Source organism: Meriones unguiculatus, chromosome X, assembly GCF_030254825.1.
Source record: "Meriones unguiculatus strain TT.TT164.6M chromosome X, Bangor_MerUng_6.1, whole genome shotgun sequence".
Taxonomy (NCBI): Eukaryota; Metazoa; Chordata; class Mammalia; order Rodentia; family Muridae; genus Meriones; species Meriones unguiculatus.
Window position 1 is genome coordinate 105,752,835 of NC_083369.1, and position 27,245 is coordinate 105,780,079.

Genomic DNA, 27,245 nt, shown 5'->3' on the forward strand with positions numbered 1-27,245 from the left:
TGGAGTATCATGCTGGAGCCAGCCAGCAGAGTCGAATGGTTCTTGGGTCGGGAGTGAGGATTAATATTAATAAAATAAATACACAGCACAGAGGAAACTTTTTAAAGGTCCAGACTCAGCCACAGCAAAAGGCAGGCTGCTTCAGCAAGCAGCAAGTCTCAAGTCTCTGCCTCCTCCTCTGCCTTCAGGCCTCTGACCTCTTTTATTGTCAGGAGTTACTTTTAGCCAGTAAAACATCTCAGAACAATAGGTTAATTTGCACAAGGAGCCTGATGAAGAGGTGTGACCCTCACAAGCTATCCCACCTGCTGTCACAAACAAAAGGAGATGGACTTGCAAGTTCTTCTCTGCCATTAGTAAAGGCCTCCTAAAAGCCATCTCTCTGCCGAGGTTTAAATATCAAAGCAGGCCGCTGGAGTCACCAACAGTATCAGTCTCTTCAGGGCCCCCAAGGCTCAGATTTTTTGGCGCTGTTGGTCTCCTTTGGAGCTGTCCCATCCAGATTTGTCTATCTCCCCTACTTTCAAAAAATTCCATGCATTCTAGCCAAAGTTTGGCTATAAATCTCAGCTTCTGCTTTGATACCTCAGTCAGTAGAGTCTTTCAGAGGCCCTATTTAGCAGTTTCCTGTCCTGTTGCTTGTCTTCTCTTGCTTCCAATACCTATTGCCTTTGCCTTTCTGGATGAGGATTGAGCATCTTCCCTAGGGTCTGCTTTGTTGCTTAGCTCCCTTTGAAGTATAGATTTTAGAATGTTTATTCTGTATTATATGTCTAATAACCACTTATTAATGAGCATATTGTTATACCCAGTTTGAGAGCCCCCAAAAGATCTCCAGGAATCGACTCCTTTGCAAAACACATGAAGGTCTTTTCATTGTAAATTACAAGCTGCAGCTTGGGACTACACAGCCCCACCGCCAAAGCGGTGAGAGCTGAGCGCACCGCCCCCAGGTTAGTTGGGTGATATATAGATTCTGGCCCATCCCAGCAAGCCCAAGGCAGGGGCAATTCCTGCCTGGCAGGCATCTATTGGTCAAGATGCTACATTTTGAATCGATCAGCTATAGGAAGGTTCCCAGACCACTAATGACCAGGTGTCCCTCCCTAGGTGGAGGGTCCAGTTTCCTAGCAACTGTACCTCTAGTGGGTGGGGAAAGAACGCAGCGAGGTAGCTCTCCCTCTCAGGGCATTTACTAACTACTTTACCGAACCTACTCTACCGTCTTAACGATCGCTGCTACTCGCTGCTACTTTATCCTATGGTCTCTCAATATGCCATGTATTTCTGTTTCTGTTACCTCACTCAGGACTGTCTTTTCTAGTTCCCACCATTTGCCTGCAAATTTCATGATTTCCTAGTTTTTAATAGCTGAGTAGTATTCCATCCTGTAACTGTATCACACTTTCTTTATTCATTCCTCCTTTGAATCTAGGTTGTTTCCAGCTTTTGGCTAATACAATAAAGCTACTTTGAACATGATTAAGCAAATGTCCTTGTTGTATAGTTGAGCATATTTCAGATATACGCCTAGGGATGGTGTAGCTGGATCTTGAGGTAGCACTATTCATAATTTTCTGAAAAAGCACCAGATTGATTTCCAAAGTGGTTGTACAATATTACATTCCCAACAAGAATGGAGAAGGATTCTATTTTTCAAATTGAGTTCCATTTAGTTGTACTAAATTGTCTATCAAATTATCCTTTGCCTCTCTTTTTTACCATGAAGGAATTATTTAGTATTATTGTATTAAAAGCCTACATTTTAAAAAATACTGACTTTTTATTGAAAACAAATTATTTTCATATAAAATATGTCTTGACTATAATTTCCACTCCCTTTATTCTCAGTTCCTCTTCACCTTACCTTCCTCTGGATCCACTTCATTTCTGTCTCTCCTTAGAAATGAACAGGGACAATGTGGCAGGTTGGTCCCTTTAAGGAGCAAGGTAACCATGCCTGCCAGGTGTGGCCACCTGGCCAGGGACACATGATGACATCATAGGTTGCTAAGCAACCCAGAAGCAGGTGCCTAAATACTAACACTTCCTACATTTTAAGATGTTAGTTATTCCTTCTTGAGTCTCTGATGATGTTGAGGACTAAATAGTTTGGTCATGATTAGGCTTAAGTTATTTAGGATTTAGAAAATATTTTAGGGCTTTAGAGATGGTTCAGCCATTAAAGGCTGGGCTCACAACCAAAAACATAGGAAAATATTTTATAGAGATATATTTAGATCTATTTGGAATTTTGGGATTTTGTAATTTAAGTTGTGATGGAAGATGATTTAGGTGCAGAGCTCTGAACTCATCAAAATAGGATGGATGGTAGAGTGCTTTATCAGAGTTTGCCAGATTCATATGGACTGGACATTGTGAATGTAAATCTTCCATAATAGTTATTATTGTATATAGATTATTATTGAAAGAAAAGGAGTTTTTATTGGACTTAAAAGGGAAAATCTTGAGAGAATATCTTGTGTATTGTATGGATACAACACCTGTCAATAAAAAGCTAATAGCCAGTAGCTGAGATAGGAAATAGGAAGTGGGATATCCAATAGGCAGAAAGAAATCTGGGAAAGTGCCTTAGGTGGGATATTTGACCAGCAAAATGTGAGGACAGATACATGATACCTGAGCATAGGCAACAAACCCTTTAGTAAAATGTAGATTAAGAAAATTGGTTAGGTTATGAACTAATCAGAGAAGAATTTAGCTATATACCCAAGTATTTGTAATTTATTTTGAGTCTTATGAGTTATTATTCCAGGAGCTTGGGGATAGAAGGACCCACTCTTAATGCAGCTCTTCACAACTGGTTGCTTCAGGCAGGAGGGTGGAAAAGGACTCAATTATCTTTAAGGGGATGGCCACTGGGAGTTTTACTATGTTCCAATGAGTGTAAGGGAGAACAATAATTGAACGTGGTGTATTTTCCTTCTTTGTGGGAGGGAGAACACAAGTGTTGGAGTGATGCTTTTGTGTACTATATGTTCAAATGCTAATTTTTGTACAAAGAGGACTTTTTGCAGTTGAGACTTTGGCATTTTCATTATTATGAAACATCTTCTGTTTTGGTATGTGGTAAATATGGTTCTTCATCAACTTCTGATTTCTTAAATAAAAATATGATGGCCAATAAGCTAAGCAATATTAGGAGGTAGGAGTTCCAGGCAGAGAAAATGCAGGTCCCAGGTGGGGACCACAGTGAGCGAAGTCACAATCAGAATACGAATGAACAACGGTAAGATTAAGATGACAGGCCACATGGCTGGGAAGTAGACCAGGTAAGAGTTGCTTTCTCAGGATAGCCAAGTATCTGCCCAGCAATAGTGTCTGAATTTTTTAAATAACTATAAAGGTCTCCATATCATTATTCAGAGCTAGAGTGGGCATAGAATACAAACTTGCATTTTACATAAAAGGATGGGAGGGTAAACCTGAAGGGAATGACAAACAAGTGTAATCAGTTTTCATTGTATGAAATTTTCAAGTAATTAATAAAAAGAATATGTTGGGAAAAAACCTGTACTCCATCAAATTAGAAAATCTAAAAGAATAGGATAATTTTCTTGATAGATACTACTCCCCACAGTTTAATCAAAATAAGGTAAACAACTTAAGTTGACCCATCTACAATATTTATGTTCTTTCTAGACCCCTTTTTAATACTAGAATCATCAGTAAGTAGAATGTTTTACAGTCAGATGCAGCTATATCTTTGAAAATGAAGACTTACCCCACCCCAGCAAAGTGCAAAGAGATACCTTGTTGGTAGTGTTGTTCTTCTATCAGTCAAAGGCGGAGCAGATGGCAGTATTTTGTTTATCCTAACTTGATGTCTGGCTCTGTGGCCAAAGCTTTCCAATGCCTAGGACTCATAAAAATAAAGTAAAATCAAATCTAGTTAGTTCAGTGCTGGAAGAAGAAGAAGAAGAGAGAGAGAGACCCAGTGTCAGGGCAAATGTCTCCAGGAATTCTCCTGGTGAAAGCAGAGCCTCTGAAAACACAACAAATTCAACAAATCCACAGGACCATACACCTGAAAAAAAGATGTGGCAATTCCCTGAGAAGCACTGGCCATTCTATGACCAAACTCAAAAAGCAGAGGAGGCCTTTTTCAGGAACAACAATCATCCTGCCAAGGGGATTTCCCCTCACTCCAACATTCCAGCAGGCAAAAGAAATTAGCAGCCAACACACGAGACAGCCAGATGGGTAGAAGCCAGAATAAAAGCACAATCAACAAAAGCAAAAGCAATATGACATCTCAAGAACCCAGTCATCCAGAGGCAAGTATCCATGGATACCCCAACACAAGTGAAGTTCAAGATAACCTTAAATTTTTGCTTACAAAGAGGATAATGGAGGAAATGAATAAATTAAGTAATGAAATAGAAGAAGATAATGTCAAACAAATTATGGCCATCAAGAGAAATAGAGGAAGATAAACTCAAACAGATTATGACAATTCATAAAGAAATGCAGGAAGACACAGCCATCCAGTTTGTGGCCTTTAGAGAGAAAATAATTAAATCATTGAAAGAAATAAAGGGAATAAAATAAAGTTCAAACAGATAGGTGAAGGAATTGAAGGAAAAGCAGGAAAATACAGTCAGACAGGTAAAGGAAATCAACAATATTGTTCAAGATATAAAGATAGAAATGAAAAAATAAAAAAACAAACTGAGGAAATAATGGAGAGGAAGAAGTTAGAAAAGAAAACAAGAACTACAGAGGTAGGCATAAAAGTCATACTATAATAATCTCATGTGTTGAAGATACAATGGAAGAAATCAATGTATCTATCAAAGAAAATGTTCAATCTAAAAAATTCCTTACACAAACTATCCAAGAAATCAAGGACAACATGAAAAGGAAAAAACCTAAGAATAATAGAAACAGAAGAAAAAGTAGATTCCAGTCTCCAAGGCCCAGAAAATATTTTCAACAAAATCATAGACAAATAAATAAATAAATAAATAAATAAATAAATAAATAAAGGGGAGGCCTATAACCATACAAGAGTCCAACAGAACACCTAATAGATTAGACCAGAAAAGAAAAACATCCTGTCACATAATAATCAAAATACAAAGTGTACAGAACAAGTACAAAATACTAAAAATTACAAGGGAAAAAAGCCAAGTAACCCATCAGAATCACACCTGACTTCTCAACAGAGACTAGGAAAACCAGAAGGGCCTGGACAAATATCATGCAGAAAATAAGAGAACACAGCTGAAACACCAGGCTACTGTAACCAGCAAAACTCTCAATCATCATTGATGGAGAAAACAAGATATTCAACAACAAAAACAAGTTTAAACAGTACCTATCCATGAATCCAACGTTACAGAAGATACTAGAAGAAAAAATACAACCCAAGAAAGCTAACAACATCCAGGAAAACACAGGAAAAAAAAAATAACCTCACTACAGAAAAACTAAAATTAACCAGGTATACAAACACACTACCACAACCAACATCAAACTCAAAGTATCTAACAGCCACTGGTCATTAATCTCTCTCAACATCAATGAACTCAACTCTACAATAAAAAGACACAGACTAACAGAATGGGTGTGTAAACAAGACCAAAAAGTCTGTTGTATATAAGAAACACACCTAAGTAAAAAAGATAGACATTATCTGAAAATAAAGGGCAGGATGATGGTTTTCCTAGCAAATGGACATAAGAAGAAAGCATAAGTATCCATTCCAATATCTAATAAAAAGACTTTCAACAAAAATTTATAAAAATAAGATAAAGTTCACCTCATACTCCTCTAAGAAAAAAATCCACCAAGAAAAATCTCAATTCTGAAAATCTATGCACCCAATACAAGGGCACCTATATTTATAAAATAAACATGAAGCAAACTTCAACCACACATAGATACCAACGTGTTAAAAGTGGGAAATTTCTATACCCCACTCTCAACAAAGGACAGGTCAATTAAATATCAGCTAAACAAAGAAATAATAACACTAACAGATATCATGAATCAAATGAACCTAAAAAAAAATATAAAAAATTTCCTCCAAACACAAAATAATTTACCTTCTTCTCAATGCTTCACAGAACCAACCCTAAAATAAACCATGTAGTTGGTCACAAAGCAAATCTCAACAGAAACAAGAAGATTGAAATAATCTCTTGTATTTTATCAGATGGCCGTGGACTAAAGCTGAGCCTCAAGAACAAAAGAAAAAAGCCTAAACACACATGGAAACTGAACAACTCTTGATCAATGACAGCGGGGTCAGGGGAAAAAATAAAGAAATAAATTAAAGACTTCTTATAATTCAGTGAAAATAAAAGTACAACATATACAAACTTATGGGACACAATGAAAACAGTGCTAAGAGGAAATTTCATACCACTAAGTGCCTTCAAGAAGAAATTTGAAACATATCATACAAGCAACTTAAAGTTTCACCTGAAAGCCATAGAAAAGAAAGAATATACACTCAAGGAAAATAGAAATGTGGAAATAATCAAACTCAGGCTGAAATCAATAAACTAGAAACAAAGAGAATATTTCAAAGAATTAATGAAACCAAGAGAAAATCAGCAAAATAAACAAACCCTTAGTCAAACTACCTAAAAATCATGGAAACACTCTCCAAATCAACAAAATCAGAAATGAAAACAGGGACATAACAACAGACACTGAGGAAATACAATCACTTGGTCTTACTTCAAAAGCCTATATGCTACAAAATTTGAAAATCTAAAGGAAATGGACAATTTTATTGATCACTTCAACTTACCAAAGCTGAATCAAGATCAGGTAAATAAATTAAACAGTCCTATATTCCCTAAGGAAACAGGAGAAGTCATCAAATGTTTCCCATTAAAAAAAAAAAAAGCCACACACACAATTTCATGACAGAATTATTCACTAGACCTTCAAAGAAGAGTGAACACCAATACATTCTATGAAACTACAATCACCTTGATACTTAAACTTCTCATAGACCCAACAAAGAAAGAATTTCAGGCCAATCTCCCCTATGAACATTAATGCCAAAATATTCAACAAAATAATCTCAAACTGATTCCAAGAACACATCAAAAATATCATCCATTATGACCAAGTAGGCTTCATTCAAAGTATGCAGGGGTGGTTTAATATACAGAAAATAGTCAGTGTAATCCACCATATAAAAAAATTAAAAGAAAAAAGAAAAGATGATCATCTCCTTAGATGCCAACAGTCAGTCAGGTTTAAAGTCCCATAAAGATCAGGGATACTTTAGTTAGGGTCCTCTCTCTTGCTTAGTTTCTTTAGATGCACAGGTTTTAGTGGGTTTGTCCTATGTTGTATGTCTATATGAGTGAGTATATACCATGTGTGTCTTTTTGCTTCTGGGACAACTCACTCAGGATGATCCTTTCTAGATCCCACCATTTACCTGCAAATTTCATGATTTCCTTATTTTTCATTGCTGAGTAATATTCCATTGTGTAGATGTACCACAATTTCTGCATCCATTTTTCAGTTGGGTGGCATCTGGGTTGTTTCCAACTTCTGGCTATTACAAATAAAGCTGCTACAAACATGGTTGAGCAAATGTCCTTTTTGTGTACTTGAGCCTCTTTTGGATATATGCCCAGGAGTGGTATGGCTGGATCTTGAGGAAGCACTATTCCTAGTTGTCTGAGAAAGCGCCAGATTGATTTCCAGAGTGGTTGTACAAGTTTATATTCCCACCAGCAGTGGAGAAGGGTTCCCCTTTCTCCACAACCTCTCCAGCATGTGTTGTCACTTGAAATGTCCAATCCCCATCCGGAAAGGCAAAGAGGATGGACATCAGAAGAAGAAGAAAACAAGAAACAACCTAGGAACCTACCACAGAGGGCCTATGAAAGCCTCTGCCCTACAGACTATCAAAGCAGATGCTGAGCCTGATGGGCAACTGTTGGGCAGAGTGAATGGAATTTTAGGTAAGAACTGGGAAATAGTAAGAGCTGGAGAGGACAGGGTCTCCACAAGGAGAGCAACAGAACAAGAACATTTGAACATAGGGAACTTCCCAGAGACTCATACTCCAACCAAGGACTATTCATAGAGATAACCCAGAACCCCTGCACAGATGTAGCCCAGGGCAGTTCAGAGTCCAATTGGGTTACATAGTAATGTGAAGAGGGACTGCTTCTGACATAATCTGATTGGCCTGCTCTTTGTTCACCTCCCCCTGGGGGGGAGCAGCCTTACCAGGCCATAGTAGAGGACAATGCAGCCACTTTTGATGTGAACTGACAGACTAAGATCAGAAAGGAGAGGAGAACCTCCCCTATCAGTGGACTTGGGGAGGAGCATGCATGCAGAGGGAGGAGGGAGGGTGAGATCGGGAGGGGAGGAGGGAGGGGCTAATGGGGGGATGCAGAATGAATAAAGTGTAATTGATGAACAAAAAATGATCAGGGATACAAGGCACTTACCTAAACATAGTACAGGCAATATGCAGCAAACCTTTAGCCAACATCAAAATAAACAGAGACTGAAATCAAACACACTGAAATCAGAGACAAGGCAAAGATGCCCACTCTTTCCAAATCTCTTCAACATGCTACTTGAAATCCTTGCTAGAGCCAAAAAATTGAAGCAGATCAAGGGAATTCAAATCAGAAAAGAACTCAAAGTATCATTATTTGCAGATGATATGATAGTATACGTGAGTGACCACAAAAATTCTAGCAGGGAACTCCTACAGCTGTTAAACACCTTTAGTAAAGCAGCTGAATATAAAATTAACTCAAAAAAATCAGTAGCTCTCCCATATATGAAAGACAAATGGGATGAGAAAGAAATTAAGGAAACAACACTTTTTAGAATTGTTAAAAATCCCCTGTACAGATGTAGCCCAGGGCAGTTCAGAGTCCAATTGGGTTACAAAGAAATGTGAAGAGGGACTGCCTCTGACATGAACTGACTGGCCTGCTCTTTAGTTACCTCCTCCTGAGGGGGAGCAGCCTTACCAGGCCATAGTAGAGGACAATGCAGCCACTTTTGATGTGAACTGATGGACTAAGATCAGAAAGGAGAGGAGAACCTCCCCTATCAGTGGACTTGGGGAGTGGCATGCATACAGAGGGAGGAGGGAGGGTGGGATTGGTAGGGGAGGAGGGAGGGACTTATGGGGGGATGCAGAATGAATAAAGTGTAATTGATGAAAAATTAAAAAAAAAGGAAAAAAATAATTTAAGAACCTTAAATGACTTTCAAAAGTGGAGGAAAACATGGAGTTAGTCAATTTACATGGAGCACGTCTCGCCCCTGGGGGCAATGGTCTCCTGAACCTACTCAGACCTCGGGCACCACCACTGCTAGTTCTAGAACTGATGCAGGATGTTCCAACGAGGGGGTTAAGGCTTCTCATAATATTGCCTATAAGCCCACACCTGTTTGTTTATATCCCCCATTTTTATTCATTATTAGCCAGATAGAGCCAAGTAATTGTGGTAATGATACTTGCTTTTTTGCCCAATGCTGGAATGCTAGTAAATTTACTAGCTGGTTACTCACATGCCTCGCTGGGTGCCTATGCCCATTGATGCCCCTCACGCTATGACTCTCTTCAGACAGAAAAGGGATCTTGGAATTATAGCCGCCATTGTTACTGCCATCTCATTGGCGGCTGTTGGAGCTACCACCGCGGCATTAGCCAGGAGTCATACTATGCAGAATGCTCAGACCCTGAATAATCTTTTAGCCAATGTAGCTCATGCCTTAGATGTACAAAAAGGAATTAATGCTCAACTAAAAGGAGGCTTGATGGTGTTTAATCAGAGGATTGACCTCGTGCAGGAGCAAATTGATACCCTATGGCAAATCGCTCAACTTGGCTGTCAATGAAAGTATGCTGGACTTTGAGTCACTAGCATACAACATGAGAATTTTCCCGGTGCTGCAAATCTGTCTAAACAATTGTCTAGCTATATTTTAGGTAATTGGACCAGAGAATTCGATACTACGATGGAGCAGCTGAGAGTGGCCATTGTCACAGTAAATTCTACCAGAGTGGACGCAGGACTAGCCACAGGATTGTCATCATGGATTGCTGCAGCCATGAATCATCTGAAGAAATGCGCAGGCATGGGAGCGTTAGCAGGCCTTCTGGTGTTGGTCTCCTTGGTTTGCCTGTGGTATATATGCAAGAGTAGAGTCTCACAACAGTGTGATGCAGCCATGACCATTCAGGCCTTTACAGCCATTGAAGCAGGACAGTCTCCCCAAGCATGGTTGGCTACCATAAAAAGCTAAAATGTTACACTCAGGATGCGAGGCTAAGCACTGCACTCAGGGTCAGCCGCTTTGGATCCAGAGAAGAGCATGTCTGATTGCATGCGGGTTGATGCCCCAGGTCCCGCCTCTGAGAAAAAGGTATCAGACGGGTCTGATGCTCTTTGGGTGGATGACACCTAAATGAACATCAGTACAAAGTCCCAATTTATTTCTAATATCAGAGATCAGACCTCTACTCTTGCCTGATGGGTCTAAAAAAAAGGGGGGAACTGTAGAGAGCTGCGTAATGCCGCGCCTGAAAGATGGAGCTGGTTTCTGCCTTCCCCCTTCCCGATGGTGAGTGCTCTCTGTCACGAACAACTCCACATTTGGCTAAGGCTGAGGATCTGGCTTGCTTCCATGTATGTGGACCTATCTGCATTGCCCACGTGGCATGGTGGGGTTGGCTACCCAGAGGCTATTTAAGCTGTGGGCTGGCTTTCCCCAGGGTCAGATGATTGTTCAAGGTTCCTGAATAAACTGCATTAAAAAAAAAAGAATATTTAAATATATATATATTTAAATATATATATTGGATATTATTATTTATATATTCTTTTACTAATATATGATTATATAATACATTATTGCATTAATATAGTCTAATATATATAAGAATACATATTCCGATATAAGACCTGTACTTTTCCATGTTAAAATACCCCAACCCAACCTATCAGTTAAGCATTCTCTGAACAGTAAGTACGTCACAGAAAAATAAAATTCAGGCCAGTATTCCTTCTTGGTGAAGATGTAGAATAGTCAACAAACCTAGCAAATGGAACCCATCAACATTTCAAAAACAACAATATACTACATCATGACTAAGTGCTAAGGGCAATTTACCCCAGGAATATAAGGTTGGTTTGATAGTTGAGAATAAACCAGTGTAGCACATATTAATATGTGTTAATAATTAAAGAGGGTGGAAATTACAGGATCTCTCAAAGGTACAGAAAAAAGCATTTGTAAAATATGAACAACTTCCCATGTTAAAAACACTCAACAGCTACAAACAGAATATCAGCGTCTTCATAAATGTCATCTATGAAACCCACTGCTGGCATAGTAACAAGGGCGGATGTGAAGACTGAAGAAGGAGGGGGACTGGCAGGAGAGGATAGAGGGGTCACCCTTGGAATATAAAGTAAATAACCTGAAATAAAATAAAAATTAAAAAAATCATATAAAGTGTCTTGGTATAACTTTAACAAAGCAAGTCAAAGACATGTATGAAAAAAATCTTCAAGTCTCTGAATAAAGAATTTCAAGATGATATCATAAAATTGAAAGGTCTCCCATGCCCAAGGCTCAGTAGGACTGACAGAGCAAAATTGGCCATCTTACCAAAAGTAATCTATAGATTCAAAGCAACACCTATCAATCTACCAACACAGTTCTTCACAGACCTTGAAAGAAAAATTCTCCCGTTCATATCAAATAACAAAAAGCAGAGAATAACTAAAAGAATCCTACGCAATAAAAGAACTTCTGGAGGTATCTCCATCCTAAATCTCAAGATGTACCGTAGAGAAACAGTAAGAAAACAGCATAGAAACTGACTGGTAGATCAAGGAAATTTCTTGAAGACCCAGGAATTAACCCACACACCTATGGGCTCCTGAAGTTTTGACAAATATGCCAAAACCATCCAATGGAAAAAAGATAACATCTTCAACTAATGGTGCCGGTCTGACTGAAAGTCCACATGTAGAAAAATGTAAATAGAGCCAAATCTATCACCCTGCACAAAATTAAAGTGCAAGTGAATCAAACACATCAACATAAAACAAAACACACTAAATATGTTGGAAGAAAAATTGGGCAAGATTCTGGAACTCATTGGCACGGGAAACAACTTCCTGGACAGAACACCAAAAACTAAGCCTCTAAGATCAAAAAATTATAAATTAGACCTTGTGAAACTGAAAAGCTTCTGTAAAGCATAGGACACTGTTGTCAAAAAAAAAGCCAAAAAAAAAAAAAAAAAAAAACAAAATGCAACAAAACAACAACAACAACAAAATCGAATGCCTACAGACTGGGAAAACATCTTCATCAACCCTTCATCTGATAAAGAGCTACTATCCAGAACAGAACATATAAAGAACTCAACAAATTAGACAGCAACAAAGCAAATAATCCAATAAAAAAATGGGGTTCAGATATAATCAGAGAGTTCTCAATAGAGAAATATCAAATGGCTAAGATCAAAAACTCAAGGGATAATCCATTCTGGAGAGGGTGTGGAGAAAGGGGACCCCTCGTCCATTGCTGGTAGGAATTTAACTTGTACAACTACTTTGGAAGTCAATCTGGCACTTTCTCAGAAAATTAGGAATAGTGCTACCTCAAGATCCAGTGATACCACTCTTAGGCAAGGCATATATCCAAAATATGCTCAAGTACACAACAAGGACATTTGCTCAAACTTGTCCATAGCAGCTTTGTCTGTAATAACCAGAATCTGGAAACAACTCAGCTGTCCTTCAATGAAGGAATGGATACAGAAATTGTGGCAGATTTACACAATGGAATACTACTCAGCTATTAAAAATAAGGAAATCATGAAATTTTCACACACATATAAATTTAATTTTAAATTTTAATTGTGAATTTAAGTGGAGACAGTGGGCATATTCTCATGCATACTCTAAAGAGTGAGTTTTAATCAAATAAAATATTACATTATCCATTTCAATATATGAAATAGAATCTCCAAAATAAAATATTGAATACACTCCACTATCCATGAAAAATTAAATAAATATTAATATTAAACTATACAGTACTTGACATTGTTCTCTCATGTCTTGTAACTCATAAAGTATTTCTATATAGCATTTTGAATTCATGTAATATATTTTATTCTTAAGTTTTCTATTGAGCATCAAATTGTATTTATTTCATACAAATTTATAATTTATAGTGGTATATATTACATGTTTAGTTAAAATTTTCAGTGTGCATAATTTTTCAAAATAAAATCTCTTCTATGAAAAAGGTTCCCTTCATGTGGTTGAGCAGAAAGTATAAAACTTTCAAGAATTACAAGGAACAGATAATCCACTGAAAATTTGATTAGCATTCTTAACAGTTACTAATTATCATTTTAGTGTGTACCTCTCTTTAGCGCTCTACAGAAAATATCTACCCTGCTGTGATGTTAGGGACAACTTGAAAATAAAGCCTTTATTTTGTAAAGTAAGAAAATGCTGAGTGTCAGAGATGAGAAAAGAGAGTCAGCCTGCAGCCTATACTCATGGGATATTCAATTTTAGAAAGATGACCTTTAGAAGTAGATAAGTTGTAGGAATACATTTTCTTGGATCAAAACCTATCCAGTACTGCAAGTCTTCACATACATATATACTGTGACTACACAACTACACTAGACAGTATTTCACCCCACATATTTTCTCATTTTATGACCCTGTGGCAGCAATGCATTATTCTATTATAGATCGAATCCTAAATGAATTTGTAATGGTTAAGCAAGAAGAGAAACATGTGTTTTCCTTTTTGTATTTGCATCATATTAAATGTTAGTATATATCAGCATTCCTAAAGTCATTTATTGTTCTTCCATGTATATCTGATAGAAACCTCACCTTGAAAATTGAGTTTTCTAGTTTACTTGCAAGTAGATCCAAAACAAATCAGCCCTATTTCATGCCTCTTGCTTACTGATAAATTGAATTGACTGGAGCAGAAATACATGAAAATGTCACACCAGAAGTATATAGGAAGAGAGAAGTGTCGGAATAATTGTCAAAAAAACATTGTATCGACCCTGCTATTAGTTTTCATGTCACTAGTTAAACTGAGAAGCAAACTCATTAGAGCAAATACAAAGACTTTTTAATGTTATAATTACTATTCTGGTTTAGAAGAGAAGCATGACACAGCTACAAGTATTCTGTACAGACCTCTTTAGGTAATTAACAATGGCACTATTTTGAGATAGCGAGGAACATGCAATTTTCACCTGAGGGTTCCAAACATGTTACTTCCTTGATTCAGGGACTCTAGATTCTAGTGGTGAAAAATATTTGATCCATAAATGCATTTTATCTCTCCTTTCCAGATCTTTCAAGCAAAATGAAGATTTTCAATGTCCATTATCTACAGAGTAGCAGAATAATATGAGGCGGTGACTAGCTTTTCTGACAGAATTGGATGCTTATTATTGGAATAATACATGTACTCAGAATGTATGCCTCAGGTTCTTGAGTTATGAAAAGTGCAATATGAATTTTAATGAAATAAAAAATAGAATACAGAAATTAATAAGGACTGCACTACATATAGATGTGTATGTATGTATTATGTCTACACATTAATGTCAAATTTTTTATGAAAAAGCAAAAAAAATTAAAGCATAGATTTTCACACCTCAACAGTCACAATATAGTGGTTTCATATATGATTCCAGTGACTTGAGATATTTCATATAAATAATCCAAACCTAATTACTAATGACCCATACTACCTTACCAAAAATGGTCAGTCTTAAGAAGATCAATAGTTATTTACATTGTATTATTTAATAACTCAGTGAGATGCCTTCTTTTTTATAGGTATGTCAACTTCATATCTATCCTGGTAGTACAGCTTCTTTAAACTTCTTTACATCCATTCTGGTTTAGTAAGCATTTGTATTTCCATGCCTTTGGATTGTAACCTGCATTTCTGGCATGATAATATGTGCATAGGTTTACAGAAGGAAATACAGTGCACACACACAAATGTATGTAAATGAACTTATTACCATAGAGATACAAACATTTATAATAGAATATGCACTGAAACAATATTCATATTCTTTTGCCTAAATATACATACATACATATAAAATATATGAATATGTGCATAAATGCTAAATTATATACACAATACAGGAGAAAAACTCAATAATAATCTGCTTTTATTTGAAACCTCAACTTATTATACTTTAGGTCTAAGTATATGCCTCATTCAGAATTCAGTCAAAAGTAAATAAATATAATAACTGCAAAGATAGATAAGAAACAGAAACAAGAAATTACATGGGAAATTTTGAAGTTCTACAATATTGTAGAAGAAGAAATACACCATAAATCTGAATTCATACATCTGCTTTGAGTTTTTATGAGAGAGGTACCTGCATGATTCTGAGCTTCATCACACACTATTTTTGACATGTTGGGCAACATAACTAACGTTTATGCATCTTCATTTATAGAGTGTTATAAGCGTTCTTCAAAAAGTGTGTACATGCTGCATGTGTGTGTGTGTGTGTGTGTGTGTGTGTGTGTGTGTGTGTGTGTGTGTTTCTGTGAGTGTAAGCTACATGGTGCAGTACATGTATGGACTATAATCTTGCACATGGCTTTATGGTTGTAAGTACACAAATCAATGCACACTCAGTTGATTACAACTGGTTAAAATATGGAAAAAGAGACTGTTCCTTTATTTGGTTTTCAGGTACAATAAAGATAGCACAGGTTGTGGTGAGGATAAATGCAGACTGGTTTTCTGAATGTAGTCCATAGAAACTATGTACCTTTGAAGAAAACAAATTGTTTTAAGATTCACAGATTCTGCCTTGTAAAATTTAATAATTTTCTTAACATATACTAGTTTTATCAGGCACTGCTTATTTAAAATCTCCCAGATTAAACTCATGTATTTACTTATTTAAATAGTATTATTTCTCTTAGTTATTTCTTTAGGTGGACCATTACCTGATTTCCCAATTGGGAGACAAAGCTCAGAGAAAAAAAAATGAATGTTGTGATAATTTCAGCTTCTTTTTATATTTAAAAATACTTATTTTAGCTACTTTTGTATGTATATATTTTTGCACATATGAGTGCAGATACCCTTGGTGTCCAGGAGTAACAATCAAATTCCTTAGAGCTTGAGTTATAGGCAATTGTGAGATGGATGGTATGGGAGCTGGGTATCCAACAGAGGTTCTCTGCAAGACCTCTGAGGAATCTCTATGGAAAACTGGCATTTGTGAAAATAAAAATAATCATATTGTGACTGGGATTACTGTTGTGACTAATAAAAAAATCAAGAATGTAAATTTGATAATCTATTTTTTTGTAGAATCTGGAATCTCCAGTAACACTTCTGAAAAACGAGCTCTTCAGTACAAGAAAAACATGGAGCTTGTAGGTAGTTCATTAATTTAGTGGCTGATAAACACATTGGTTTTTAATAACAGACTTAGTGACATCCACTATAGTCTTCTGCCAAGAGGACAAACTGAACAGTTTGAAATCTATGGATAATGTACTGAAAACTGCCCTAGAAACTTGGATGCTTGAATTTCAGGTATTTTATTCTCATTCCCTAACCATTTTCTTTCTACCTCTTCCTCCTTCTTTAGAGAGAGAAAAAAAATCAAAAAACAGTACATATTTAATATTCTGATGGCCAGGTAAATTGTGAAAATGTCATGTTTCATTGATATTTATTGATATAAATATGGTTATATTTCCCTTTGTTCACTTCTTCAATAGATTTTTACTCAATCATTACTGTATTTCATGTACATTTCTAGCTTCTGAAGGCCTAATAAAGAATGAAAGAGTAATAATAACAAGATGGACAAAATTCTTTCTCTCACTAAGCACAAACTCATTGTGGAAGGAGATTAACGCAGTTAAATGCAAATGTGTGGGTTAATGTATAAAATATACTAGCTTAGAAAATGGTAAATAATAAATAATCACTCATTTCCAAATGGGCACTCAAGTTGATAATGATCCTGTTTACTGACAGTGAATATTCAGAAGTAAAAAAGGAAGTCTTAGCTGTTTTTTGCATTTGATTTCTTTCTTGACACAAATAATAGAATCCATGTTAAGCATACTGAGCTTAAGAGTTTTCAGCTTGGTTCAAGTTCATTGCCAGGACTGTGATGGTTCAGGACGGGAATGTGGAAGGTGCTTACAGGACCCTGAGCAGGATCCTCAGCAGCGATGGGCTCACGGAAGCCATAAAGCGCCGACGCTTTTATGAGAAACCCTGTCGCCGCCACCAGCGGGAGAGCTATGAATCATGTCGAAGAATCTACAACATGGAAATGGCTCGAAAGATCAACTTCGTGATGCGAAAGAACCGCGCAGATCCATGGCTTGGCTGCTAATGCCTGTGGTCACATTAATTCTATGTTCAGCTCTTTTCTTTATCCAATCCCAATTTCTGTTACATTTTTCACAATAAACTCAGTCACAGGTGAACAAGGCTTTCCTGTGCAGAAGCTCTCTCATTAGTCTACAGTGGAACCTTTCTTTTATTAAAAGGAAAAATATGACTCACAAAATGCAACAGGAGGGGGCTGGAGAGAGGCTCCGTGGTTGAGAGCACTGTCAGCTCTTGCAGAGGTCCTGAGACCAATTCCCGGCGACCACAAGGTGGCTCCGTACCCTCTAATGCCCTCTTCTGGCAAGCAGGTGTACGTGCAGATAGAACGCTCATAAAAATAAATAAAATCTTTAAAAAAAGGAAAAAAAAAGAGTTTTCAGCTACATCTCATAGTGATATACCTTCCTTGGAAGTCTGACATACAGTTGTATATTTGTTCAGTGTCTGGATAGCTTCCTACTTCCCCATGGAATTTTTTCCATTATTTATCAGTTCAACTCTGATTAGCTTATTTTGTTTCTACATTTAAACCTTTACTTTGTACCCGTAAAAATCAGATTTGTTTTGGCATCTTTTAAAAAAATCTGGTAACAATAAGTGTGTGGGTTTATTGCTGGATCTTCTATTCAATTCCATTGATGGACCATTCTGTTTCTATGCCAGTACCATGAAGTTTTTTATTACTGTTGCTCTTTTACACAGTTTGATATCAGGGACGGAGATACTTCCAGAAGTTCTTTTATTGTAGAAGATTGTTTTATCGATTCTGGTTTTCTTGTTATTCTGTATGAAGTTGGAAAGGTTTCTTTCAAATATTTTAAAGAATTGTGCTGGCATTTTGATGGGAATTGCATTGAATCTCTAGATTGCTTTTGGAAAAAATGTCCATTTTTACTATGTTAATCTAGGAAAGCCTTGAGCATGGGAGATGCCAAAACCATACAATGGAAGAAAGATAGCATCTTCAACAAATTGTGCTGGTCTAAATAGATATCGACAAGTACAAAAATGCAAATAGGTCCATACATATCACACTGCACAAAAAAAAAAGTCCATGTGGGTCATCGACCTCAATATAAAACGAGGAACACTAAACTTGTTAGAAGAAAAAGTGGGGAAGAGCCTTGATCTCATTGGCACAAGAGACAACTTCCTGAATAGAACACCAACAGCACAGGCTCTAAGATCAACAATCAATAAATGGGACCTAATGAAACTGAAAAGCATATATAAACTAAAGGACACTGTACTCAGAACAAAATGACAGTGTACAGATTGGAAAGAGATATTCCTCAACCCTACATCTAACAAAGGGCTAATATCAAGAATATATAAAGAACTCGGGAAGTTAAAAACCAATAAATCAAGTAATCCAATTAAAATATGGGGTAAAGAGCTAAACAGAGAATTCTCAATAGAGGACTACTGAATGGCAGAGAAACACTTAAAGAAATGCTCAACATCTTTAGCCATCAGGGAAATGCAAATCAAAACAACCCTGAGATTTCATTTAACCCCAATCAGAATGGCTAAGATTAAAAACTCAAGTGTCAACACATGCTGGAGAGGATGTAGAGAACTGGGAACCCTCCTCCATTGCTGGTGGGAATGCAACCTTTTACAACCACTTGGGAAATCAATCTGGCTCTTTCTCAGAAAATTAGGAATAGTGCTCCCTCAAGATTTAGCTATACCATAACTAGGCATATATCTTAAATATGATCAAGTACACAAAAAGTACATACCTCAAACATGTCCATACATATTCATAGCAGCTTTATTCATAATAGCCAGAATCTGGGGGAAAAAAACCCTAGATGCCTGTCAATTGAGTATTGGACACAGAAATTATGGTACACAATGGAGTACTACTCAGCAATTAAAAATGAGGATATCATGAAATTTGTAGGCAAATGGTTGGAACTAGAATAGATCATCCTGAGTGAGGTATCCCAGAAGCAAAAAAAGTACACACATGGTATATACTCACTTATAAGTGGGTATTAGATACATAATATAAGATACTCATACTAAAATCCATACACCTAAAGAAGCTAAGCAAGAAGGAAGACCCTGATAAGATGCTCAATCTTCATTCAGGAAGGCAAATGGGATGGACATCAGAAGAGGGTGAAAACAAGGAACAAGACAGGAGCCTACCACAGAGGGCCTCTGAAAGATTCTACCCAGCATGGTATTAAAGCAGATGCTGAGAAGTATAGCCAAATTTTGGGTCAGACTGCAGAGAATGTTATGAAAGAACAGGGAGATAGAAAGACCTGGAAAGGATAGGAGCTCTACAAGGAGAGCAACAGAACCAAAAATGCTGGACACAGGGGTCATTTCTGAGACTGATACTCCAACCAAGGATCATCCATGGAGACAACCTAGAACCCCTGGATAGATGTAGCCCACGGCAGCTCATTCCCCAAATGGGAGTCCTAGTAAGGGGAGTAGGGCCTATCTCCGACTAGAAGTTTGTGGCTGGCTTTTTGTCACCTCACCCTGAGGGGGTATGTGGCCGTACCAGGCCACAGAGGAAGAAAATGCAGCCGTTCCTGGTGAGTCTTAATAGACTAGGGTCAGATGGGAGGGGAGGAGTACCTCCCCTATCAGTGGACTACCAAAGGGGCATGGGAGAAGAAGAGGGAGGCCGGGCAGGATTGGGATACCTTATTTTTCATAAAGAATCCAAAACCATACAATGGAAAAAAAGATGGTATCTTCAACAAAGTTGCTGTTCTAACTAGATGTCTACATGTAGAAAAATACAAATCTATCTGTATTTATCACCCTGTACAAAACTATAGTCTAAGAGTATCAGAAACCTAAACATAAAAACAAACACCGTAAACCTGGTAGAAGAAAAAGTATGGAAGAGCTGTGAACCATTGGCACAGGAGACAACTTCCTGTACAGAACACCAGTAGCACAAGCTCTAATATCAACAATCAATGAATGGGATCTCATGAAACTGAAAAATTCTGTAAACCAAAGGACACTGTCATCAGAACAAAACGACAGCCGACAGATTGGGAAAGGATTTTCCTCAATCCTATATTTGAGAGAGGGTTCATATCCAGAATATATAAAGAACTTAAGAAATTAAACAACAATGAATCAAGTCATCCAATTAAAAATTAGGGTACTGAGCTATAAAGAGAATTCTCAATAGATGAATATTGAATGACAGAGAAATAATTAAAGAAATGCTCAATGTCCAAATCTAAACAACCCTGAGATTTCACCTTACACCCATCGGAATGGCTAAAATAAAAAACTCAAGTGACAACACATGCTGGAGAAGATGAGGAGAAAGGGGAACCCTCCTCAATTGCTGGTGGGAATGTCAATTTATACAACCACTTTGGAAATCAGTCTGGGCCTTTTTTCAGATAATTAGGAATAGTGCTACCTCAAGATTTAGCTACACCACTGCTAGGCTTATGTCCAAAATTTACTCAAGTATACAACAAGGATATGTGTTCAACCGTGTTCATAGCAGCTCTATTGATAATACTCAGAAGCTACAAACAACCTATATGTCCCTCAATGGAGGAATGGATACAGGAATTGTGGTACATTTACACAATCGAATACTACTCAGCTATTAAAAAATAAGGTAATCATGAAATTTGTAGGCAAATGGTGGGAACTAGAAAAGATCGTCTGGAGTGGGGTAAGCCACAAACAGAAAGACACACATGGTATATACTCACTCATAAGTGGTTATTAGACATAAAATGTAGGATAAACATACTAAAATCTATATTCCTAAAGAAGCTAAACAACAAGGAAGTCCCTAGGGAAGATGCTCAATCCTCATCCAGTAGGACAAACACAAAAGACTTTGAAAGCAGGAAAAGACAGGGAACAAGATAGGAGCCTGCCACAGAAGGCCTCTGAAGGACTCTACTTATCGAGGTTTTGAAGGAGGTACTGAGACTCATCCGAAGTTTCCACAGAGTGCAGGGAATCTTAAAAAAGAAGGGGGAGATAGAACTGGAATGGACAGGAGCTCCAAAATAAACCAACAGAGCCAAAACTGAGTCCTAAGGGTAGGGGGCCCTAAAAAGAATAAAACCCCAATCAAGGACAATGCATGGAGAGGTCTAAAACTCTTGCTCAGATATAGCACATAGACTCAGTATCCAAGTGTGGCGCCTTAGTAAGGGGAGCAGTGACTTTCTCTGGCATGAAAGTAGTAGCAGGCTTTCTGATCACCTACCCCTGTGGGATGCACCCTTTCCAGTCCACAGAGGAACACAATGCTACCAGTCCTGATGAGACCTGATATTTTAGTGTCAAATAGAAGGGGAGGGAGACCTCCCTTTTCAGTGGAGTACCGGGAGGTGCAAAGGGAGAGAAGAGGGAGGGAGTTTGGGTTTGGGAAGAGATAAGGGCGGGAGCCACAAATGGGATACAATTGAATAAATTGGAATAAATGATTATAATAATGAAAAAAGAAATAAAAGAGAGAGGTCTGCTCCCTTACAATATTATAGACAATCTACTAAAACAGATTTCTAGCTAGTTATAAAATAATATAACAGTTACTAAGAGAAAAGGCATTGCTTTTTTTTTTCCTAGAGACACTGCATTGGAAACGCAATGAATAAGTTGAATGAAGGTGGTGTTGGAGAAAGCTTTGTATATAAAAAATAAATATTAATGGAGAACACTTAAATATAACATAAAATTGATATTTGATAAAAATACGAACAAATAAATTGAAAAAAAACACTATTCAAGTTAGGATAACAGAGAACACAGTATCTTTTCAAATTGACTTTATTTTTATCTTTTTAAAAATCTTTTATTTTTTTTTCCTGCACAATTTATCCGCTATATATCCGGATCGAAACTCCCATCCTCAGATCTCTCCAGTACCATGGTGCCTCCGTCTTCCCTCCATCCTCTTCCCCTAGTCCACTGAAAGGGGGAGTTCTGCACAATTGCCATCTGCCCCTCAGGACTTCCTGGATCCTCTTCCTCGGTTACCTGGCAAGGCTGCATCATCAGAAGGTAGTGATCAAAGAGCAGTCAACTGAGTTCATGATAGAGGCAGCGCCTGATCCCTTCACTCAGAAATCCACATGGAGACTGAGCCGCCAATAGACCACTTCTGAACAGGGGTCTAGGTCCTCTCCATGAATGGTCCTCGGTTGGTGCAGAACCCAGGGGCTCAGATCTTTTAGTTTTGTTGGTTTACTTGTGGGGCTCCTGTCCTCTCCAAGTCCCTCTAATCCCACCCCTCTGTTCCTCCATAAGACTCCCTGAGCTCTGCCCGATGTTTGGCCTTGAGTCTCAGCATCTGCTCCGACGTCTGTTCTGTGAATTGTTTCAGAAGATAATCTATAGTACACTCTCATCCTGTTCCTTTCTTCCACCGCTTCTTGTGTCTATCCTGTCTGCCATTCTGAATAAGATTTAAGCTTATATATATGTACATATGTATTTTGTCTGCATTTACGTAAGTCCATTATCTGTGTAAAGTGCCAAAGGAGTCAAGAAAACTGAGTCAGATACCCTTGGAATAAAAATTTTCAAGGTCTGTGAGTCATTGTGTGAGTGCTGAGGACAGAACTCTCATTCTTTATATGAACAACAAGTATTTTTGACTGCTAAGCTGTCTCTAAAGTCATAGAATATTAATCTTTTTAATAAGTACCAACACAATATTTAATATTTTCTATGTACACACACCCCACCAACACACACTAAAATGAAGAACACATTAAAGAGAATTGTTTTCTGTTTAGTTATGAAACTAACTAGTATATCAGACTGGCTCTCTGAAATATTATATGAACCCAGTTCTCATGTGAATAGATCAGTTGGGTTGCCTGGGTAGGGAAGAGAGGATGCTGGGCAAGGGTGGGAAGGAAAGGAGAGGGAAGAGGAGACAATGACAGAGATGTAAATTGAAATTAATTAAAAAAAGAATAAAAGGGTAACATGGAATTTTCACTGGAAGAATAAGAAAGATGCATTGTAAGTTAGATACTAACATTTTTTTATTCCCTGTAGCTTTCTTTTTTGAAAAAAAATATTTTATTTTATTTATTTAATTTTATTTTTTTCTTCTCAGTTACATTTTATTAACTCTGTACCCAGCTGTGTCTCACTCCCTCATTCCCTCCCAATCCCACCCTCCCTCCCTCATCTCCACCCTGCGCCTTTCCAAGTCCACTGATGGTGGGGGGCTCCTCCACATTCATCTGATTATGTTTTATCAGGTATCTTCAGGACTGGCTGCAAAGTCCTCCTCTGTGGCCTAACAGGACTGCTCCTCCCTTGGGGTTGGGGAGGTCAAAGAGCCAGCCATTGAGTTCCTGTTAGAAATAGTCCTTGTTCCCCTTACTATAGGAAACCAATTGGTTACTGAGCTACCACGGGCTACATCCAAGCAGAGGTTCTAGGTTATATCCATACATGGTCCTTGGTTGAATGTCAGTCTCTGAAAAGACCCTGTGCCCAGATATATTTGGTCCTTGTGGAGCTCCTATCCTTTCCCCATCAGACTAACTCCCCTTCTTTCTTATGATTCCCTGTACTCTGCCAAAGGTTTGGTCATGAGTCTTTGCTTTGAAAACACTGCTAGTTAGAGTCTTTCAGATGCGCTCAGTAGACTCCTGTCATACGTTCAATGCACATCCCATCTGTCTTTCTAAACGAGGATTGATCATCTTACCCCATGTCTGCTCTATTGATTATCTTTTTTAGGTGTATAGATTTCATTATGTTTATCACATCTTATAGGCCTGTATAAGTGAGTATATACCGTATTTGACTTTCTCCTTCTGGGATATTTCACTCAGAATGATCTTTTCAAGATCCAACCATTTGCCTGCAAATTTCATGATTTCCTCCTTGTTGATTGCTGAGTAGTATTCCATTGTGTAAAAATACCACAATTTCTGTATCCATTCCTCCGTTGATGGACATCTGGGTTGTTTCCAGGTTCTGGCTATTACAAATAAAGCTGCTATAAACATGGTTGAGCAAGTATCCCTTTTGTGTACTTGAGCAAAGTTTGGGTATATACCTAGCAGTGGTATAGCTGGGTCTTGAGGAAGCACTATTCCTAATTGTATGAGAAAGTGCCAGATTGATTTCCAAAGTGGTTGTACCAGTTTACATTCCCACCAGCAGTGGAGGAGGGTTCCCCTTTCTCCACAACCTCTCCAGCATGTGCTGTCACTTGAGTTTTTCATCTTGGCCATTCTGATGGGTGTGAGGTGAAATCTCAGGGTCGTTTTGATTTGCATTTCCCTGAAGGCTAATGAGGTTGAGCATTTCTTTAAGTGTTTCTCTGCCATTGGATATTCCTCTGTCAAGAATTCTCTGTTTAGCTCTGTTCCCCATTTTTTGATTGGATTACTTGGTTTGCTGCTTTTCAGCTTCTTTAGTTCTTTGTATATACTGGATATTAATAAAGGGTTAGTGAAGATTCTTTCCCAATCTGTAGGCAGTCATTTTGGTTTGATGACAGTATCCTTTGCTTTACAGAAGCTTTTCAGTTTCATGAGGTCCCATTTATTGATTGTTGCTCTTAGAGCCTTTGCTGTTGGTGTTCTGTTCAGGAAGTTGTCTCTTGTGTCAATGATTTCTAGGCTGCTCCCCAATTTTTCTTCTAACAGATTTAGAGTATCTGGTTTTATGTTGAGGTCTTTGATCCACTTGGACTTTAGTTTTGTGTAGGGTGATAAATATGGATCTATTTTCATTTTTCTGCATGTAGACATCCATTTGGACCAGCACCATTTGTTGAAGATGCTGTCTTTTTTCCATTGAATAGTTTTGGCTTCTTTGTCGAAAATCGAGTATTCATAGGTGTGTGGGTTTATTTCCGGGTCTTCTATGCGGTTCCATTGAGCCTCCTTGCTGTTTTTATGTCAATACCATGCAGTTTTTATTACTATTGCTCTGTAGTACAACTTGGTATCGGGGATGGAGATACCTCCAGATGATCTGTTGTTGTACACGATTGTTTTGGAGATTCTGGGTTCTTTGTTTCTCCATATGAATCTGAGAATATTTTTTTCAAGTTCTGTAAAGAATTGAGTTGGAATTTTGATGGGAATTCCATTGAATCTGTAGATTGATTTTGGCAGGATGGCCATTTTCACAATGTTAATCCTACCAATCCATGAACACGGGAGATCTTTCCATCTTCTGATATCTTCTTCAATTTCTTTCTTCAGAGACTTGAAATTTTTCTCAAACAGGTCTTTCACTTGCTTGGTTAGTGTCACCCCAAGGTACTTTATGTTATTAGTGGTTAAATGCTCTACCTCATTAGCCAGCAGGGAAATGCAAATCAAAACGACCCTGAGATTTCACCTCACACCCATCAGAATGGCCAAGATGAAAAACTCAAGTGACAGCACATGCTGGAGAGGTTGTGGAGAAAGGGGAACCCTCCTCCACTGCTGGTGGGAATGTAAACTGGTACAACCACTTTGGAAATCAATCTGGCACTTTCTCATACAATTAGGAATAGTGCTTCCTCAAGACCCAGCTATACCACTGCTAGGTATATACCCAAACTTTGCTCAAGTATACAAAAGAGATATTTGCTCAACCATGTTTATAGCAGCTTTATTTGTAATAGCCAGAACCTGGAAACAACCCAGATGTCCATCAACGGAGGAATGGATACAGAAATTGTGGTATTTTTACACAATGGAATACTACTCAGCAATCAAAATGAGGAAATCATGAAATTTGCAGGCAAATGGTTGGATCTTGAAAAGATCATTCTGAGTGAAATATCCCAGAAGGAGAAAGACAAACACGGTATCTACTCACTTATACAGGCCTATAAGATGTGATAAACATAATGAAATCTATACACCTAAAAAAGATAATCAATAGAGCAGACATGGGGTAAGATGATCAATCCTCGTTTAGAAAGACAGATGGGATGTGCATTGAATGTATAACAGGCATCTACTGAGCACATCTGAAAGACTCTAACTAGCAGTGTTTTCAAAGCAGATACAAAGACTCATAACCAAACCTTCATCAGAGTACAGGGAATCATAAGAAAGAAGGGGAGTTAGTCTGATGGGGAAAGGATAGGAGCTCCACAAGGACCAAATAAATATATCTGGGCACAGGGTCTTTTCAGAGACTGACATTCAATCAAGGACCATGTATGGATATAACCTAGAACCTCTGCTTGGATGTAGCCCGTGGTAGCTCAGTAACCAATTGGTTTCCTATAGTAAGGGGAACAAGGACTATTTCTAACAGGAACTCAATAGCTGGCTCTTTGACCTCCCCAACCCCAAGGGAGGAGCAGTCCTGTTAGGCCACAGAGGAGGACTTTGCAGCCAGTCCTGAAGATACCTAATAAAACATGATCAGATGAATGGGGAGGAGCCCTCCACCATCAGTGGTCTTGGAAAGGCGCAGGGTGGAGATGAGGGAGGGAGGGTGGGATTGGGAGGGAATGAGGGCGTGGGATACAGCTGGGATACAGAATTAATAAAATGTAACTGATAAAAAAAATAAAATTAAAAAAATGATCACAAAAACTTTAGAAAACCAAATAATTTTCGATGCTCTAAACAATATTTAATTATTTTATTTCACTATAAATTATTGCTTTAATAAATTAAATGTGTAGTATAATAAATTAAAAAAAAGGATCATGCATGGAAACAACCTAAAACTCCTGCTCAGATGTAGCTCATAGACTTTGTCTCCAAATGTGTTCCCCAGGAAACAGAGCAGCAGCTCTCTCTGACATGAACTCAGTGACAAGCACTTTGATCACCTCTGCCTGCAGGGTG

The 27,245-nt window shown here is 37.8% G+C and overlaps 1 protein-coding gene across 1 annotated transcript; it reads left to right on the forward strand.

Moving 5' to 3' along the window:
• Window positions 1–3,240: 3,240 nt before the first annotated feature.
• On the forward strand, window positions 3,241–17,569 carry LOC110544561 (small ribosomal subunit protein bS21m-like). The gene is made up of 3 exons (XM_060374678.1): window positions 3,241–3,250; window positions 16,399–16,463; window positions 17,198–17,569. The coding sequence occupies exons 1-3, from the start codon at window positions 3,241–3,243 to the stop codon at window positions 17,441–17,443; spliced, it is 321 nt and encodes a 106-aa protein (XP_060230661.1). The 3' UTR covers window positions 17,444–17,569.
• The last annotated feature ends 9,676 nt before the right edge of the window (window positions 17,570–27,245 follow it).

Bases quoted from the DNA above. Each gene is read 5' to 3' on its own strand.
- LOC110544561 (XM_060374678.1), top strand. The intron at 16,464-17,197 runs GTAGGTAGTTCA...GCTTGGTTCAAG, and splicing joins ACAAGAAAAACATGGAGCTT to TTCATTGCCAGGACTGTGAT.